General features: G+C 36.3%; 1 protein-coding gene across 10 annotated transcripts in view; it reads left to right on the top strand.

Annotated features, from left to right (window-relative positions):
* Window positions 1–20,796, top strand: part of THSD7A (thrombospondin type 1 domain containing 7A) — a 282,013-nt gene that overhangs the window by 210,900 nt on the left and 50,317 nt on the right. For all 10 annotated transcript variants that reach the window (XM_027639106.1, XM_027639103.1, XM_027639110.1 and 7 more), the window contains 4 exons: window positions 6,084–6,318; window positions 9,397–9,512; window positions 11,726–11,858; window positions 14,754–14,857. In XM_027639106.1, the coding sequence (XP_027494907.1) occupies window positions 6,084–6,318; window positions 9,397–9,512; window positions 11,726–11,858; window positions 14,754–14,857 (588 nt within the window). The remainder of the gene's footprint in view (window positions 1–6,083; window positions 6,319–9,396; window positions 9,513–11,725; window positions 11,859–14,753; window positions 14,858–20,796) is intronic.

The raw sequence follows: 20,796 nt of genomic DNA, 5'->3' as shown, positions 1-20,796 counted from the left end.
TATTATATTCAAAATGTATCAATTTAACTGTTATTTTTTATGCTTCACTGGAATTAGAGTTATTGTCATCTTTCTCCTCACATGTCTCTTATGCCTTTTAGTCATTTGCTACATGACAAATAACTGAATGACTTTTCACCTCCAGAATTGCATGACAAAGATCAGCCGTGTTCCCAAAACACTGATTGGTATAGTTGGTGCTGGGAGGTCATTTTGTGTTCTAGGGGCATTGAATACACTCATGGATCTGAACATCTGTATTCTGCTGATGTAAAAAGGAAGCTTCACATGAACATTTTTGGCAAACATACAGTTCTCAGTTCTATTCATAACGTAGGAAAAATGCTCAATACTATAGATGAAAACTCTGTAAGCATCATGTATAACTAAAACTCCCAATTCTCATAAATGTAAGACCAATAATTCCATTTACACATTAAAACTGGGTTCTGAAAACAGCTGTCAGTACTGTTCAGGTGAGCAGTCCCACAGATGTTTTCTTTTGGATTTTTGAACCTGTCCTAGAACTGTAGGTATAAGAGACAGACCAGGATAGGTAAGATATTTCATAGTAATTTCTGTATAATGTAGCCATGATATATGAGAGTTTTTATTCAGAACACGATAGGACTAATATATTGTACATAAATATATACTATTCCTAATACATATCAGGATTGGATATTAATTAATGAAAGAATGTAAAAGGCTGTTGCCAATCTATGGATAAGACTAAACTTGTCTTCTAAGATGACATAAGGGGTCCACATTTATCAGTGTAAGTCTTTGATCACACACATCCTCCAGCTAATCAAGGAGAATTTAATCCACAAGCTTAGGAAGATCAAAACATTGCAGGCATTACATACACAAGGAATACTGCAAACCCTCAAAGTATCTGAAGCACCTAATTCTTGTTCATTCGGGTACTTAAACATGAAAACATTTGGTACTTAAACATGAAACTTTTGAGAATCTGTAAATACATGTGAAATAGGTTCTTTTATCTGGATCTCAGACAGCTTCTTATTAAGTATTGTCCATGATTGTTCAGTTTCTCTCTTCTCTGAAATAAAAAATACTATATGCTGTCATTTTGCTTAATGTTGGCAGATGACTGCCTGTAATAGAGCTATGTCATTTCACACAGAAGAAATTATTTTTCTTCTTATTTCCCAGCTATCTATGCTGCTGAATTGGTTTGAAGAAACCATGAAGTTAGCATAACTGGTCACCAGGAAACTGCCATAGTATAATCAGTTTCTTTGGATGACTTAGAATAGGAATAATTCAGTAGTATTATAATAATTCCTCAGGGACAACAATAACTTCACAGGAAAAACATAAGCCATATGTAAATTAGAATAGTAACATAGTTTTCTAATGAGCTCTGGGATACCAACTGCCCCTCCAAACCACACTGACTTTTGCTCAAGCCAGGAGCTCACCTCAGTTGTATACACTCTCATCATCATTTCCTCATTCAGAACAAGACATTTTCCTTATGGTCAAACCACATGGCTGCAGAGCCTCAAGCCTCAAGCACGGTGTGGTCATGCACATCTGGGATGGGCTTATTTACTTGCATTCGGTGGAGAGAGAGAGTCTCTTTTCTCAAGATAAAGACTTACTGTGGTTCGTGAGATGACTCCATGTGGAAATGGGTGTCACAATAACCATTTTTGATATGTTTTCTGAGATCATTGTCCTCAGCTTGAAGGTTTGAAAGGCAAAGTGATTTATAAATTTGCCTGTCTGTGAGCCTGCATACAGTGGTCACTAATTTGTGTCACTGTCAAATATATCTTCATGGTACAGTAAGAAACTCGGGAAAATCACTGTCTCAAAATATAAAATGACAGCAAAGGACACAGTGATGTTACCTGATACATCCTATAGTTATTCTGCACAAATCTAGTAAAGCCATCCTATACAATTCAGGCTACCTTTGTTGAATGTTTGTCTATTTTTGTTTTATATTCTGTTTAATATTTCTGTTCTTTTTTTATTTCATTCTTACAATAAATCTTTTATAATCAGTAGTATACACTAAGACTACTTCACCTAACTACTAGACCTGAGACTAGAATGTACTAAGTGAATCTTAGTTTTTCAGTAAGTAGTATTTATGCAGATTGATTCTGTATTGATTATACACTGCCATATATTAACACTGTCAGAGAGTATAATACTAATGTTGTGGATACATTCAAAGTTTTAGCAGTAATACCAATTTTGGAAAAGTAAGGACTTAAAAACAAACAAACAAAAAACATGATTCAAATGCAAAGAGAAAAATAATCTGTTATAAAAGCTTAATTTAATAAAATGAGAGTGAAGGGCAATTTTGTTCGACATATTCTCTTAGGGCAGGGATGCATGTGCATGGCAATGTCTTACTCTGGCTATTGTATGCTCATAGATTAGCAAAGTATAATGCCAGAAGGACTATTTAGTGTGACCTCATATATCACAAACTATTAAACATCAGTGAGTTAGATAGTATAGAACATCAGTTGTCCATCTCATCAGATATTCTGTTTGTCAAAGACCGATAGCTCTTACTTCTCATATATCTGCAAGATTGATTTACCGGATATGTAAGGAATAGCTGGACCAAAGGAGCTTTTAATTTTTTGTACTTTCCTGGCTTGAAATAACAGTGATTGGTAATTAAATATGAAAACATAGAACTGAGTAGTTGTTTTTCCAACAAAATTGCTCATTCACTAAAGAATAAGTTTTGGAGAACACATGTTTTCTCATGAAACAGGAATAAAAAAAATTATTTAGTGAAACCTGAATTTTTCAGGGAAGACTTACAAAGTGACCTGACACCTGTGTGTGATGGTGAGCTGGGGCAGAGGATGTTACTGTACTTTTCCTTTTGTTCAGGAGCCCATCAGCTCAGATTCTTGACTGTATTGTGGTGTCTGGGGTTCAAATCCTATCCATGAAAAGACTTGAGGACAGACCTCTCATTTCCCATGGGTACACTCTGTCTCCTGTCCTGTTGTGTATTGTAGGACAGGTCTGCTTGGTTTGTGTAACTGATATGCAGCAGATGGGGAAGCATCAATGTTTGCAGTACTGGAATAGTCTTTGTTCTGACTGTGTCTGTCTTCAGGAAGAGTAGCTGCCTAGAGGAGTGCCTATCTCATTCCTCCAGCAAAGAAAGGAGCAACTGCTTACTTGCTAGACTACAAGAGGCATTTCAGTCACATCAGTTTTCTCAGATTTTAAGATTATTCCAGCTGTTTTGAAATGCATTTATAAAACTATATGCATTTTTAGAAATTAGTGACATCGAAATGATTAATTAAAATGATCTTAAATGCTTTGAAAAATGTTAATAATTTTGAAATTTAAAAGTTAAGTCAGTGTCACAAAAAAGACTTATAAAATCCAATCATTGAATATCCTATAGTGAGATGTCTTGCCCATTATCAGCTCCAACTCAGCCAGAACAGCAATTTAAGCATATGACAATTCTGTTAAAGCGCTCAAGGAAATTACCTTCATAGCTCAGCTATTTTATAAGTAATATACAAGTCCCTCTGCAAAGCTAGTCCTTCATTTCCAAGTCTACTTTGCTTACATATCCAACCCCAAAAAGAAATGCTTCAGTTCCAACTGTTTTCTATACCTTGAAATTACTATTTTAAGTACTTCCAAGCAGTTATTTACTGTCATCTGATCATGTATTATTAAGGAATGTATTTATTATTGTATGTCCCTTTTTCATATATTCCGATGAAATCAAATGTCTGTTTTATTTTTTTTCTATGATACTCATTAACTTTTATATTTCTGTCAAACCTGTACCCTTTCCAGGATATGCTCTTAAAGTTGAGTAGCCATGATCTCGTTACCCCTACATGGATGCTGTAAAAGGCATCTCTAGCTGCCAGTTTTCCAACCACTTCTGCTTTTTCTGTACCTGTTTAAATTTGAGGGAACACAAGGGAATGCTGTTTTCCTGGAGAGAATGGCATTTTGATTTATAAATAAATAGTTGGGGGGGTTATTACAACATTTGGTACTAGTGATAATTGGTTTTTATTTTAGTAATATTATTTCCACATTTTGTTCAGTCTTTACATGCTTTAAACTCCTGGTTTAATCTGAACAGAACTGGATTCCCACTGAGCTGCAGACATTCATGCCCCAATGTTTTTCATTTACAAGTCAATGTCACTCTCATTTTTTTCCCTGAATATACATTCTTGCATAGCTGTCAAAACTGAACCTAAGTTGTCACTTTATTCTCAAATGCCCTAGGAACTGCTGGCTGTGGCATCCAATTCTGGGGAAACATTTCTTCCCCCTCCACACCCCTTTAATTTATTAAATTTCTTAAATATTTCCATTGTGTTTCTTCTTGAGTTAACATAGATGAAAATAATTAGTAACCTTCCTTATGTCTTTTAGGTTTTCCTTTTTTAACTCTATTGCTGGGTGAATATGTCTAGACTCCTCTATTTTCTATTTCATGACAAATAATTTGTGTCTTTTTATTTTTTCTTTTCAAAATATACGGACTTCCCTAATTTCCTTGCTAATATTTCTATCTGCTAGTGTTAGCTGGAAATTTTTTTATTTCCTAAAGAATGCTAACTACATAACTTTTTGAAACTTATTACATAAACATAATTTTATTTTACTGTTTGGTTTTTCATTTCCTTTTTTTTAGAAAAATGCATCTAGTGTTTTGTCTTGAACTTTTGCAGACCGATATATATTTTAAGCAATTCTGATAGACTTGAGTTGCATCCATTTTGAACCAAAACAAAATCAGTTGAAGTTATTCTTTAATTACATTCACACATTTGTAGGTTTTTCTAATCCCCTTTTGCAGAATTTAAGATTAGCTGATCTGTAGCAAAACACCTCAATTAATATGATGTTTACTGTTCCTTGGTTGCATCAATATTTTTAGCCCAAAGACAGAAGTTCAAAATATCTCTAGGGAAAAATTTGAGAATTTGGATTTTATGTTGTGACTTCATTAGAATGGACTTTAGGCTAGTATACTCTCCAACATGCATTTAGTGTGAGCATACCTATTTCTTTTTAGAGAAGTCTTATGGCTCATCTGCATTAACTAATAAAAAGCTCCTCTTTCAGTCGTCTTTGTTACTTTTCCTGTCTTTTGGGAAAGGCTGAAATGTTATTTAGATTTTTTTCCTGCCTTTCCATCAGTTGGAAATAGGGCTCCTATTATTCTTTCTAGGCCACAAATGTTTAAGTTAATTCTTAAGCCTAGATTCTGTATGTCTAGTAACACGAGATATCTAGCAGACGTGCAGTCTACTCATAAGGCTGGACATCTAGTAGCCTATGATCAAGTCTAGTAGGAAAACCTCTTCACTTCTCGTGGAGGACTGGGAGGCCAGAGTGACTTCGAAGTGCTTGAATATAATAAACTGAGCGTACTATCTGAAACCAAACACAACAAAGATAGCATTATCTGAGCTTTTCTTCACAATTATTGACACTTGAATGCATTTTAATCTTAACTGCAACAGCCTTTGTTATCTCAGTGTGGACCTGAAATTGCCAGCTGTGCCATCCTCTTTGGTAATTACATAACATGGATAAGCATCCACTGGGAGCTAGGACAAGAGCTCCAAAAATCTTTTTAATTGATCTGTGAATTAGACATAAACAGTGGTCTTTACACATGCATAACTAGAATAATTAACCATTTCTTCTGCCTAGAGCCTTTATATGTCCTTATGTGATCTCTTACAGTCCCTTCTAGAGAACCTCAAAATAATAAGACTGTAGATTACTCCAAACACATTAATGTGTCATAGAAGTTATGATTATTTTGGCATCCTTGTGGTACAGACTTACATACTGTCCATGAACAGTCTGTTCTGTGTGGTCTGTTGACTGAAATTTTTCAAAGTCAATATTGAGCATATAGAGAGGAGGAAAAAAGGAGAACAGCATTTTTTTCATGTAATCAAACTGATAATGTGTAACTAATGTGAGTTCAAAGTAGACTTGTGGGTTTCTTTAGATTAAAAAAAATATCCTTCCACTGAATGAATTTTTGCCCTCTTTTATTGTTCCAGGAGGAATACAGTGCCCAAATATCAGTGCCCTGCAGGAAATGCGCAGCTGTAACGAGCACTCTTGCACTGTGTATCATTGGCAAACCGGCCCGTGGGGACAGTGCATTGAGGACACGTCTGTCTCTGCTTTCAACTCCTCTGCCAGCTGGAACGGGGAGGCCACCTGTTCCGTGGGGATGCAGACAAGAAAGGTCATCTGCGTGAGAGTCAATGTGGGACAAGTGGGCCCAAAAAAGTAAAGATCTTTAAAAATATCTTCATGCTGTAATTATCTTCAGATTTTACTGCTTTATATTTTTATCCTGAGTGACTACATGCAAAGACAAAAAGACCCTGTTCTTTCTCATGAGTGTTCTCACAGGTGAACACTTCATCTTCTAAAAATACAAAACTGGTACAACAGGAGGACTAGATGATACCTTTCTCACTATTGATTTTTATAGGGTATATTTGCAATGGTGATTCTGCTGACTAAATCCGGTTGGCTCCTTGCCATCATCGGGTTGAGTCGAGTTAAAATTCATGGGGTATGTGTGTGACATGCAGAGCAGCATCATTCCAAAGATCCTTGTGGTACTTCCAAGCAAGCACTGCAATATATGGATTAGTGCAGTTCCATGCAAAAATAGTGGTTTAGATTTAAATCCAGTACAGCACATATAAATGCACCTTCTCAGAAGCAGACCAAGGAGATGTAGCATAGTGGAACCCTCACAGGGCATTAATTTGAAACGTTAGTTTAAACATTAGCTAGACAACCTTTGTGATTTCTTTTCCCCATATATATAGTTTTTTAAGTGATCTCTTTGGCCCAATGATTTAATTTTACAGTTTAATGTATAACCAGCGTTAAATATGGATTAGCTGCTAGTAAAATGCATTTGATAATATCTCCATATGGATTGGCAGTCTGTAAATATATCACACTCATGACAGATTCAAAACTGAAAGAACTGATATCAGAGGTCATTTAGAAAGTTCATGAGGCAGCTATTCTCACACTAAATATTTGCATGGTGCCTACCATTTGTTGCTTTATTCTGCAGTAGACCTTAAGCCTAATTTACTTTAAATGGAAATATGGGGAGTAATGCCAGCACATTCAGTAATCTAAATTGTTCTATATCTGCATTAAGTTGCTGTTCTATTTAGTCGTGATAGCATTATATCTTTTTTTTGGTCCATTTACGTTAAAAAACCCAAAACCCTCTAATGATTTATAATTCTTTTGCAATCTATTGTTAATGTCTCTCTGCCTCTCATTTGACCTTAAATTTTTGGAGGAAGGCTGTTTTATTCTTTCATAAATTAATCATGTGAAATGAAAAAAGGTCTCATTTGATGCTTCGAGTTGTCACATTAAAATCACAGAATCATTTTTAAAGACCCAGACATTTAACATGAAAATGTAAATAGGAACCTTGTTTTAAACTCCCCTTAATAAAAAGGATTACTGTGGTACCATACAATCAATATTATCGGCCTTATCTGCCTCAGAAGTTACAGACTTCAGCATGTATCTTTTCTGTTTAATTTGACCTTGAGTAAGGACTGCAAAAAAATCAATACTTCGCTTTAAGCCACATATAGTAAATACAAACAATATAAAGGATAGAAATGGTGTTCTAATTGAACTAATTGCCTTGCTTAAGTATCTGAAGAGGAATTGTAGTATTCAGTGCTCCTGAAAGATGAAGTTCCCAGTGAAATGGTGAATGAGTATATTTCAAACTCTTTTGTATGCTTATAATTCCTCCCATTCTTTAAGAAAAAACGCCAATGTAAGAAAAGCCATTAGTAATCCAATGTTCAATACTTTTCAGAAACATTTTTTATTCTCACCTTAGAGAAAATTTCTGCCAACATAGTTAACATATATGATTGGTAGCAGAGGTTTTTTTTAAAGTGTACCTGTTCATATATAGTACACCCATGCATATAAGAATCTGGTTTTATGAATCACATAGCAACAAGGCACAATTTGAATTAGAAATGTAGAGAGAGCTTATAGAAAAGTGATGGAGATTTGTGTTGCTATAGCTATGTTATTTCATGGTCTTTCACATTGGTGGAAGGGGAGAGAAGAGAAAGGACGGAGATGTTATTATAAGAGGGCACCGAGGAGTTGGTGCTTGTTCATGGTAATGGATCATACATTGAGGAGCTTATGTGAATTGACAGGAAAATGCAGAAACAACTGATGAAAAACATGAACTAACAAGTGTTATTGCTGAAGAATATGTTCCTGAAAAGCTGCAACTCAGCTTTTGTCCTCCTAACACAGCACAGGCATAGTTCTCCACTGACTGTGGAGACCATATTTTCTTCATAGTTCACCATTAGACTTGCTTTACTTCCTTTGGACTGGCAAGAAACATGCCTTGCACAAGCCAAGATTTCCCAGCTGTTGAACTCTAAATATTAAACTAGTGTCTCACCTCTCTGGTCCCAATTGCCCAGCAGCCACAAGAGGAAAAGCTGGTGACAGTGATGTTTTCCTGTAATGATGCGAAAGCTCTGAAATATGGAAGTGATGTTGTTCTTGCATCTTCACATATTCCTCTGACAGTCCACAGTCTTTATGCTTTTAGAGCAATAGTAATTTTGAAGTTATTTTAAAGATTTGCAGTATTTCTGTGAGAGTTATTGCATCATTCTGATCAAGTAGAGAGTTGTTTGTCCTTGATGAAAAGGGACAGAATCCTCACAGAAGGGGGAAAATGACCTGGGTAATGAGTCCCATATGTGGCAGTCCAATAATCCTTTTTATATGCTGATCAAGCCTCTTCCTAAAACAAGTGAGGATTTTTGTCTTTTCTGACAGTCTTTCTCAGTCTCATCGATCAGGCAGTTTCAAATCATTTTCTGGTTTCTCTCATAATCATTGTCAGTTTATATGTATTTGCTCCTGAGTTAGTAGTGTTATTTTAAATAAGCCTCCTTCCGGATTTTATACTTCTGGTAAAGTCATGAGACCTAAAACTATATTTTGCTAAGCAAAATGAGGTGTCTTTTCTTCATAATTATGTGAAAACTTGAAAATAACCCTGAGAAGAACAGAGTCTGGCATGGTGGGTGAGGAACAATGATTTTTTAAGTTAAATCCCAGGTGTAGAATACACTGGGTTTGGCTTGTCTTCACCAGAGGTGATAGTTTTGCTAATAATTTTTCTGTCTGTGCTCCATCCTGGTGAACTCTGAGCAACTAGCACTGCCCTCATCTGCCTGCAGGCATTCAGTACCTCTCATGATTCACCCCTTCACTGCAGAATGATTGTTTATTTGATAATGCTTCTTTGTCGGTTTTTTTTAGATGCCCTGAAAGCCTTCGACCTGAAACTGTGAGACCTTGTCTACTTCCCTGTAGGAAGGACTGTATTGTGACTCCATTCAGTGACTGGACAATGTGTCCTTCTTCATGTCAAGAAGGTAATTTTATCCACTGTGTGGAGTTAGACTAGCAGTCACTTTTGGCAGAATGGTTATACACATCTCTTTGTGGCAGAGGACATGTAATACCTGGTACAGCAGCTGCAAGGAGGACATAAAGTTTTTGATGAAAAGAAGAGTTTTTCTATACATTTTCTATATACATCTACTTATAGATTTTTCCCCCCATTTTACCTAATGTTACAAACTCTCATTTGTGTCTTACACAGATAAAGAGATAGCTAGTCATGGACTAAACACATATCTCTTAATGTAACATCAAAACAGATACTTGTACAATTGTAGCATTTTAATTGTCAGATTATAAAATTGACAGATATAGGCTTCGGAAATCCTTAAGTTTAGGCTGTTTGCTCATCAGAAAACTGAGGCTTTATACACCAGGAGAAAAGTAGGTAGATAAATAGATATGCAATTTTATATAATTTTGGCTGGCTGCTTCTACTCCAAGGAAAATTGAAGGAAAGTTAATAAAAATCAGAAGACTTTACATTGATGGTAATGTTCTGATTTAAACATATAATCCAGTACCATTTTATTACACTTGGCAAAGCTCTTAAAAACAGTGTAAGTCTCCCCTGAATTCTTATTACATTGAAATCATACATGAAGTTGAGACATGAAATCATACATGAAGTTGAAGAGTGATGACAGGCTTAATATTAGCCACATTTTTATGCCTTATTTGTTTTTTTTAGCTTAAGGGGAGTTGTTTCTCTAATGTGTACTATTACAGGTAGACTGTAATACATCTTGTTCCACAGGGTGCTAATCCCTGTGTGGGACACGGTGATTACTCACAGCTACCAGATTATCAGAATGTAAGATACAGTTATATCAAACATACAGACTTGGATTGCCGTGGCCAATTCTATATGCTTTATAAAGGACACAAGCATAAAGGCATTTTTGCAGTAATTCCTGTTACTGTTTAACAAATGAAAAAAAAAGGGTTAGGAAGCCTTAAATCCATAACCTTTGAAAAAGAGCAGAGAATTTAAACCATTAAATCTGAAACTATGAAATAGTTATTAATCATTAAATAGTGTGTTATTTTGCAGCAGTATTATTCTTTCTGAAATATTTTTGTTAGAGCAGATCATCTTGGACAAAAATGCCATCCTTTCCTGTTCTCATTTCTGCGAGTTTTAAGAAAGTTCTTGATGCAATGAGCATATCTTCACAAATATTTACTACAAACTAGCACGTAGACTTCTATTAAACAGCATATTTGTGAACTACTACAGGCGTCTTGTAAATTCAGTGGTTGAACTCTTTTTATACTACACAAACAATTTTTGTTTCATAGTGTTTACCCATTTGTGTCAGCAAGCTGGTCAGTATCTTTGCTGGGCTGCACGTCTGTCTTGTCCCTTGTGACACCTCTTGGCATCTCCTGGAGCTGTTTGACTCGGGAGTGAAGGGTTTCCTATGTGTTGAAAAGCAGCCAGGTGCTGGAGAGTCACCATCGGGATTCTCCTACTGCTTGCTCCTAATTACAATTCCTTGGCTGTGGTCCAGCACGCTTCTGTGTTCAGACAAGCTGCAGCTGCTGTAATAACCCACCCAAAGCTGATATCAACCAAGTCAGCCAAATGTCTGCTCTACTGCTCACTGAAAAAAAAAAAATCCAAGATTCCAAGATTTTTATCTAACATTATTTCTGTATTAGGCATCACTGTGGAACTAATACAGATCTGTAGCTTTTCTCTTAATTTTCTGCCTGAAGAACTAATACCTGAAGATGACTGAAATCAAAATTCCTGTAGAAACTATTTATTGTTTATCATTAATAAGGAATGACTATAATAATTAAAAGCTGTAAACTGCAAAGGAATTCTAGAGTGGAATTTCATTCTCTGGTTTTACACATGCAAATGATTAGGGCAAGCTTATACCTTCAGGCTGGAAAGTGTAGCAGCAAACTGAGCTGGTTTAATTTTTGTTCACTTGAACTGTGTATTCATTTCAGCTGTCTGTTCATTTGTTCAGTCATTTTTTTCACTATTACTGCTATTGCTTTATGTTTAGTTCTGCTTTTTTTCTATTAGTCTCAATTTTTCTGCTTATGGGCAAAATAGCATGTCGATATTATAGCAATCAGTTCAAATACCTGTTAAGTCCTGTTTTCCCTCTAATTACTGTCATCCCTATATAGTAGCAGGAGAAACAAACTCTTGTACTCTTTGCAGGGGGTGTCACAGTAAGGAAGCAATCCCGTCACCGAGTCATCATCCAGCTCCCTGCCAACGGTGGTCGAGAGTGCCCAGACTCTTTGTTTGAGGAAAGGGAATGTGAAGCTTCTCCTGTCTGCCATAGCTACAGGTATGAGAGACAATCCACCAGAAATAGCTCAGACATGATTTTTCAACTTGAGCTACCTCTAAGGCTTGCTGATTTCCACTTCTTAACAGGAGGTTCTTTTCTAACATGTACTATTTAGAAAAAAGAAATGCATATTTAAATCAAGATTTCAGAACAGATATGTAGACTTGGTTGGGCCCATAGTGAATCACTGTTTCATTTTGTTCCAGTTCCTTTGCAGGAACAATGTAACAGCTAAGAATTACTTTTCAGGATAAATTTTTCCTAGAATCTGTTTTGACATTTTATACATGTAAAAAAAAAATCTATCTTTCTAAATTCCAAAGCACCGAACAGCAATCTTATCTGTTTAGGAAAGTGTAGGAGCAGCTGGATGGACAACGCCAGCCACCTGGATGATAAAAGAAGAAGAACACACTAAAGCAAAAATATTGTGGTCCTGAGCTAGCCAGAGCTAATATTAGTGTGTGTGTGTGTGTGAAAAGAATCACAAGGTCAAGCTGGAAAGCCACTTGAAGCATGGTTGTTCTCTGTGGCTGGAAGCAGTCACATGAGTGTGTGCGGTATGTGGGGAGATAAACATCTGCCTGGCTGGAGAGCTGGGACCCAGGGTTGGTAGAGAGTCTGTATATTGGTTTGGAGTAATAACGTTACAAGAGAGTTCTTCCTGGAGAAAAGTCTGTCCCACTTGAATTCATTCGCTGCAAAGGGTGCAGAGCGAGGGATTTTCTCCACAGGAGAGCTGAGTTCTGGTTCCACACTGTGCCACCCACTGTATCCTTCATCTTTCTATCCATCTAAGCCCTGAGATAGTTCAGAATTGAATGTATCCCCATATTCCCTATGTTGTCTGTGTTGTCCTAATCTTCACCACAGAATGTTGAAGACTGTTCCAGTAGGTGGGGATCTCCACCATCACTGGTTAAGAAAATTTGTGGGTAGTTCTGTATAATCCATTTGAGTGGTGTGGGAAGGTCTAGTCATACAACAAGATCTAGCTGTTGATACAAAGTTTGGAAAATTCTGATGCAGCTAGTTAGATTTACTTGAAAAAATAATAAAAAGATTTTTTTGTTTTCTTTTATGAAACTACTCTCTGTTGCAGAGGTACAAATAGAATTTAGGCTTATTTTAGTGAAAAGAAATTGAGATTAAAGAAATGTGTTGCTTTCATCATCTGGTAAGAATTATCATTGCGAATTCATTTGGAGATCACACTCTATGCAACTAAAAGATATGAGAAGATTTAAAAGAGCATTGGGAAGCTACCAAAATCAGTACTCCAAACATCAGAGAAATAGAACTGAAGAACTTTTTCTGGTCAAAATGAGAGTCAGAGTTTTATCTTTTAAAATGCTGGCTGCTTCTCATCTCTTCAGTATCTTCAGTATCTGAACTGCATGACAATGTGCTGAGCAGAAGAAAGAAGAGTTGCTAGAGAGTGGTAGATGAGGTCATTTATATTTCACGACATGAACTAATGCTAAACACATGTTCTGTACATTTCTTTTAGCATCTTTCTGACCTGCACACATGCTGCAGCAGATGGACTCACACACATAGTTGGCTCGTACCTTAGTTCGGTTGCTGTCCCATAGAGGCAAGTTGCAGTGAAACTTGTCGTGGGTTTATGTGGTTTTCCCCACCTCGGAACCGATGATGGATGGCTCCAGGGCGGACTTCCTGGTGCAGACCAAGGAGGAGAGTCAATTAGAAGTTTTAGTAATGCCTCTCTGATAACGTATTTAAGAAAAAACTTTTTGTGTAGAAAAAAATTCCAGCCAAGGAAGAGCTGACCGAAGCTACTTTACTGTAGCTGCCATTCTTTTTTGCTTCTTATTTCTTCTTTTGGAATATCATTTGTCAAATGAAGCTTAGCAAAGGAATTTGCTTGTTGTGACAACTTTACCCTTGCAAATTTGAGAAAACAAAATAAAAATCCTAAAACTTTGTTCATCCTACCTTATCTTTGTAGCTCCAAGACTTGTTTGTGCTCAAGCAAAGTAGAATTGCTCCATTTACTGTTGTGTTGCAAGGCATACCTAAGGGAGTGGGGGAAGAAAAGACCTGGGGAAGAGAAAAGAAGGAAAAGATAAAGAAATTCACTTTTCATGTGACAGTATTTACTGTCAAAAGGCAATTCCAATATTGCCTTAATGAGAAATCAATCCTGGAGTCTTATCTCTGGAATGTATTTGGGAAACTTCATCACACCTTTGCTTCATATAAGTGGAAAAAAGACAGGAAGTAAAAGAAAGTGGGAAAGAGGGGAGGTTTATTAGGACATGGTAGTGTTTAAAATTCATCCTTACTTAATGGGTCCAAGTTGTTTTTCTGAGCTGCTAGTGTCCCTTCGCTAAGTCCACTTTTCAAATTTTAGCATGTCATCTTATTGACTTGTAAAATACTCTGAGCATGCTCAGATATAAATCCATGGCAAAGGAGTTCTTCTGTTAAATGGGTATTCAATTCATATAATTTTATTGCTCTGTATAGTTTTCTTTTTTAAAATTTCTTTCTCATATCTCTTATAACTGTGTTAGTGCTTTGTGTTAATGTATTCACTGTGTATTTGTTAGGTAGTGTTAATGTACCTTCGTGCTTCGAAATCCTTGAAAATATATAGGGTTTGCTTTCTCTTCCCTCCTTTGCCTCCGTCTTTCTTCACTGTGTCCTAAGTGGCCTCATCCTAAAAGGAGAAAAAAAGTTAACAGAAATGGGGATAAGTTTATGGTATTGTTACTGTTCTTAGTGAATTGTCTGTGACCAGTTAGTAATAACAAGCAACAGCTTATGGTAGTTTCTAACACTGCCTACCACTTGTGCTACCTCAAGTTTCATGGCTACAAATGCAGATGGATTGTTTGAAGCTGATTACTTCCCTTCTCATTTCAGGTGGAAGACCCACAAATGGCGCAGGTGCCAGCTCGTACCATGGTATGTGCGCCAAGACAGTCCAGGAGCACATGAGACTTGTGGACCTGGGCTACAAGCAAGAGGTTAGACCCTTTGTTTCTGTAATTTATTCCTTAGAAATCTATAGCTGCACTGGTGTGGGAAATGCCTAAAATTTTAGTCATTATAACGTAATATTAATTTATCTACCTTTATGTTCATCAGCAAAGGAAAATACTGAATGCTAATATGGCAGGGTGAATCATAACTGATATTTGTCAAATGTTTTACTCATGAAATATCAGTGTTGATGTATTTTGAAATATAGATACCACATTAGTCACTAATTTTATGATATTTTTTGTTCAGTTTTTTTCACTATCCTTACTTGAATCAAGTTTTCATAGGTGTTTGTAGAAAGTATGTTTTCAAAAAGAGGAAGAAAAGGATGACTGACTTTACATACTTTTTGTAGAAAAGGTGTAAATTCACCTGTGAAAATGTGACATTTTTCATGGTAAGGATGTGCAGACATGTTTATGAGTATATCCATTAGACAGAATAAAAGGCTTTTGCACCCTGGAAGTGTTTGTTTGAAAGTTTAGGGTTGGAGAACCATACAATAATTTTCATCTGAGAGGAAATTCGGGAAGTCCTTTATTCAACCCTCTACCCAGAGCAGTGCCAGTTTCAGAGCTAAATCCCACTCAGACTAGAACAGGTTGCTCAGGGCCATATCTCAGTATGTTTGGAGAATCTGCCAGCATGGAGATCCTACAACCTCTCTGACACTTGCTCCCTGATGCAATTTGTGTCTATGACCCCTTACCCTTTCCCTGCATATCTCTGAGAACAGTTTGATTATCTCTTCTCTATGCCCTCAAATTAAGGCAGTCACAGAGAGCAATAGGAGCATGACAGATGCAGGACTTTGCATTTATACTATTAAAGTTCAGTGCCAGCCCATTTCTACAGGCTGTCAAGGTCCTTTGAATGGCAGCCCTACCTTCCAGGTAAGTACTGACTGCTCAGACTAGCATTGTCCTCACACTTGCTGAGGATGCTTTCTGTATAGGTTGATAAAGGGGCTAAACAGAATTGCTCCTGGAATTAACCACTGAGGTGCAACGCTCTTAACCAGCTGCTGGCTGGGCTTGGAAACCACTGACCCTTTGAGCCCAACGATCCAGACATTTCTGCACCATTTCCATTTCATAGCAAATAATTTTTGCATCCAAATACAGTTCTACTCTCACCTGTTTTCATAGAGAATGCTGTGGTTTTACCAGAATTGTGTATCTGTGATTCTGTTAAACATAGTCAGGAGAAGGGTTTTTAAGATGTGTTAAATAGATTCAATATGAAAATATGCAATTCCTTCTTACTGTGTAACAGTAATTGAATTGCTTTGAACTACTAGTCAACCTTGAATTCCAGGAAGGTTTTTCTCCTTTACCAGTTTTTGAGTGCAAACTCATATCTATTGAAGCACTATTGGCTCAGCAGATTATAGCATTCCTGAACAAGGACGCTGCTAACTGCAGAAGTGAAATGTTCAGGTCATTAACTTCCTTGCAGTATTAAAGGAGGTTATGGTATACTTAAAAAAGTCATAGAGTAAATCTTAAGCTAGTAGCTCCTACTGCTTACTAAAAAAAAGTGTTACTGGAGATCAATTTAGGGCTTACCACCTGAAGGCATTGCCTGAAAGCATTGAAACCTGAAGGAATTGCCTACTAACACAAAAGACTTCTAGCTGTGGTAATTATTTCAAAGGTCTATCACAATGCAATCTATTTCTAGCAGCTCTGGAGGATACATTCAAACTGCACACTGAAGAAATAAGATTTCTGTGTTAGACAGAAGGTAGGAGTTCAGATAGTACAAAGTGTTGTCTTTGGTGCTTGCATGGTAGTACCTAAAGCTCTTGACTTTTCCTCAAAACCAGTTAATAAGGAAAGATAGCTAATTGTATTGCATGCAGATTGGGTTTTATTATTCCTGTCATAAGAGTTTCTTTTTTTTTTTTAGTGTAACTCAAATCATGTGCAGGGCACACACATATGGAATAATACATGATTTTGGAATTACTGGGAATGCAGTTTTCAAATCTGGTAGAACAGTCTGGCAGAATTTCTCTTTGGTACTACACAGAGTTCGATCTTTTGAAAGATGATATATTCAAACAGTAATCTTGTTCCTACAAGCAAATATAATGGTAATAGCTCTCTAGTGTAATGTGATAAAGTGGCAGGATGAGTAATTGTTCATTAGGAACCCCTTCTGCAGCTAAACCTGAAGAAAGCAGGTAGTTTTGATAGAATTCTGTCAATAATTCTGAGATAAGCCATTAGAAAGGAAGATTCTGTTTGCTCCTGGTTTTTTTTTAAATATATGCCATGTATAAATTTTATTGTAGAATTCACAGAGCTAGTTATTCAGCTGGACAACCAAAGTTCATTTATGCCTCAGTTCAAATATCTAAATATGAATCTAAATATTGTTTAGGCTGTTGTAGTGGTGAACATTACAGGGACACTTTTTCTGCCCAATATTTTTCCCATTTATGTAAGTGGTGTAAATTAAAACCTAAGTTTCAAACACTTGAAACAGACTTGATATTATGTATCAAGTCCGAGTGTTTTAATACCTCACAATGTGTTGAATATAAACTTTTACTTTTGTCCTCAGTAATGTAAACTGATAGCCTGGAGGAGCTAAATAAACTATTACAGCTTTTCCTTAGATTGAGACAAATAAAACATTTTACCTTTACAATGAATATGATTTGGAAGTAAAAGTTGAATTTTTGTAGAAAAGTAAATTTCATTTTGGAAAACACACTTCTGTAATTCTAGAGATTATCAGTTACTTCACACATCAGAAAATTGCATTTTGAATGAATAGTGTTCTTTGTTTGTTTAATGTAGGTTATCTCCTACACAGGGCATCAACACATTCCCTTTCCCCTCTTACATTCCAAATTCTACCATGAAAATTGTCATGTGTGAATTTTTAGCAATACACATTATTTTGTTTGGTTCCCTGCACAAGAGTTGATTTCGTGCAAAGTGCTAACTAAAGGGAGATTGACCTGAGAGCAAGCATCTGTCTGACTGAGCTCTACCCTGAACAGCGTTAGAAAGATTTTACCAGTTTCTGAAGAAAGATTCTGAAAGAGGTTTCATCTCCTCTCTTTGCTAATTTATGTCTCCCTCCTGCATACTTGGATTCTCATAAATAAAGTTTCTACAGGCCATGAAAAGCTTTGATTGATAATATATCATTAAAAAAATCTGTACTATAAATTTTTAATTTGAATAATATTTTATGATGTAGATACAGAAAGGACTGAGCTACTACTGTGCAAGTCCTTTTAACCACCCCAAAACCAGGAAATGCTAAGCGCTGAAATATCCATTTGGTATAACATTCTGATACTGCATTTATAATTGCTACTGGAATGCAGATATTTTGAACAGTACATTTAACTGTTTGTTGGTGATTTCTGTAAAAATGTTGATCATATTGTTGACATAGTAGCATTTCTTATTCAATAGAGAAAGAGTTCACTTTCAAATTTCTGGCACTCATGAATGTAAAAATCACACATTCATTCATCTGTTCGTGCTAATTTACTTTTGATGACAGAGTGAAACAATAATCTCATAGAAGTAATCTCTGCTCTTTGATATCCTGTGGATTGTCCTTTCATTTTATGTCAATACTCAGTAGAGCAAGTAATTGCATTCTTCTATGTGAGAAGAGTTCTCAGTTCCTCTTTTTCAGTGCTAAGGGATGTTGCCATTGCTATCGGCTTGTCCTATTTCTGGTCTGATGGCCCACGCACAAACACTATAACACACTTATCAGCAAACGTGTTAAATAAGAAAGAACAGGGAAAGGCATATCTGACCATGCATTCATTAGCAGTTTGTTTTGAGCAAAATAGTCTGTTACTGTTAATATTTTAGTTAGAAAGATAATTAAATTTGAAGGAAAAAACTAGAAGTTAGGAATCATTAAAAATTACTCAGTAGATATTATGAGTCTGTAACTAGAGCATATGCATACCTTGCTTTATATCACAGCTTTACTACTTACACTTCCATTCTTCAGCTTTTTTATCACATTTGGTCCTTCTAAGCAGAAGATATACTTGGGTGAATCATAAAATTTAGAATTGTGATTCATTGTTAAAGACAGCTCTGTTTCTATCTGTCTTGTATAATGAAGGTTTTGTTACAAATCATGTCAGTTTTAATGAATATCACAAAACTGTAGCTTGGGTCAAAGCAGGGGTAAGAGAATAAAAAGGTTTGGTGTTTTCTGGGTCTTGTTTTAAAAAAAGAATTTCTTTAAAATTTTTTAGAAAAACATGTTAGCAATTCATGCAAATAATGGGCAAGCATTTATATCTAATCCTAAGCATAGTAACATAGTACTTAATACGCGAGCAGCAAATTCATTGTTGAAAGCATGAACTTTATTTGAAGAAGGCAGGTAGTTATGACAGTTGTGTTGAATTTCTATGATGAATGAAAATCTGAAGCTGTTATCACTGATAAAATGCCTTTTAACAGCGCCTTTTAGCAGGGCAGGAATGTATTACAGAATTGAAGCAACTTAAGACATATGTCTTTTCAAAACTCTCAAGAGACAGGTTCATCAGCAAGGAGTTTAAAACTTCCTTTTGACCTCAAGCAAAAGGAAATATAGAAATATAGAAAAATATAGAAATGTTTTCTTTAAGAATAGCAATATAGAAAAATATAGAATATTTTCTATATTTCTATATAGAATAGAGAAAACCCCCATATTTTACTGCAACATTTATGTTGTGTTTATTTTCATAAGCTGTTTCTCAATTAGCAAGAGTAAGTTGATCAGATGTCTTAATGAGTCACCTGAAACTCAGGAAGGAAATGCACAGTGTTGGCAATTACAAAATACCTCCCGCAAAAAAATAAAAATGAAACAACCACAACCAACCAAAAACTGGAATGAGAAAGTAAATCCTCAACAAACCCAAGCTACTAATATTTGATGGGGTAGTGAGAGAAATTAGCGTTAGGGTGTGCTGAGAGATATTACTTGTATTTTTAAGGCTGGCATTTATTAGCTCATAGATCTAATTTCAGATTAGTAGTCTGCTCAATGAGATAGAAAAATTAAGTTTGAAATTGTGAACAACTTAGACAGGTATGTGTTATGTTATCCTCATACCTTAGATTGGTGTTAGTAGACCTCAGCTTTGGTGACTTTGAAGAAACTTAAAAACACAGTTCAAATCCCTTTGAAACTGTATAGGAAAACCTAGGAAAGTTACTAAAACAGCTTGTTTCACCAGTAGCTCCTCCAAATTTAAGTAGGGTTTGTTGGACGGCATCCCAATGCTAGTAAAGAGGACATGTAGCAGATGAGAAGCTTGAGTACCCAAACTGCAATAGCCTAATCCCATCATGATGTATATGGATGGATGCACATGGCAAGACCTATCCCAGTGACTGAAAGAGATTTGCAGAAGGATGCACAACCTGCAGTCGTTGCCACCATGAATTTTCCTCAGAGTTTTGTAGGAGGAATGGGGTGAAAATTGTGAAATCTGTCAGCATATTCTGTAATAGAAAGAGGAAGGTTATTTGTAAATTTAAATAGAAGTTAAAGTAACCTGGCTGTCAGGGAAAATGCCTGGATAGCCATAGTTGATGTCACTGAGGACTGGCCTTTATTACAGACCTGATCCCGAGCCCTTGTAATTCTTCATTCCCAGGGTGTCTGTAGACTTATTTGAAAGACAGAGAATGGGAGGAAGTTTCTCAGGATGGCCATTAGCACACGCAGAGGCCTTTCAGGCTTGTTTGTGCCACAGGGAGGCTTGGAGGCAGAACCTGTGGTGAAAAGCCCTGTCTTCCATCTTTAGTTAAGCAGGGACAGCAGCCTCTCTCTCTGGGCATCGCTTATGGAGATGGGGGAGATTGCTTTTGTGGGAGTTTCATGCCCTTATTGAAAGCACAGGAAAGAAGACAAAATCATGAAGGAG

The sequence above is a fragment of the Corapipo altera genome, unplaced genomic scaffold (assembly GCF_003945725.1).
Source record: "Corapipo altera isolate COAL_440 unplaced genomic scaffold, ASM394572v1 44, whole genome shotgun sequence".
NCBI lineage: Eukaryota > Metazoa > Chordata > Aves > Passeriformes > Pipridae > Corapipo > Corapipo altera.
This window is presented reverse-complemented; position numbering and strand designations above follow the sequence as displayed.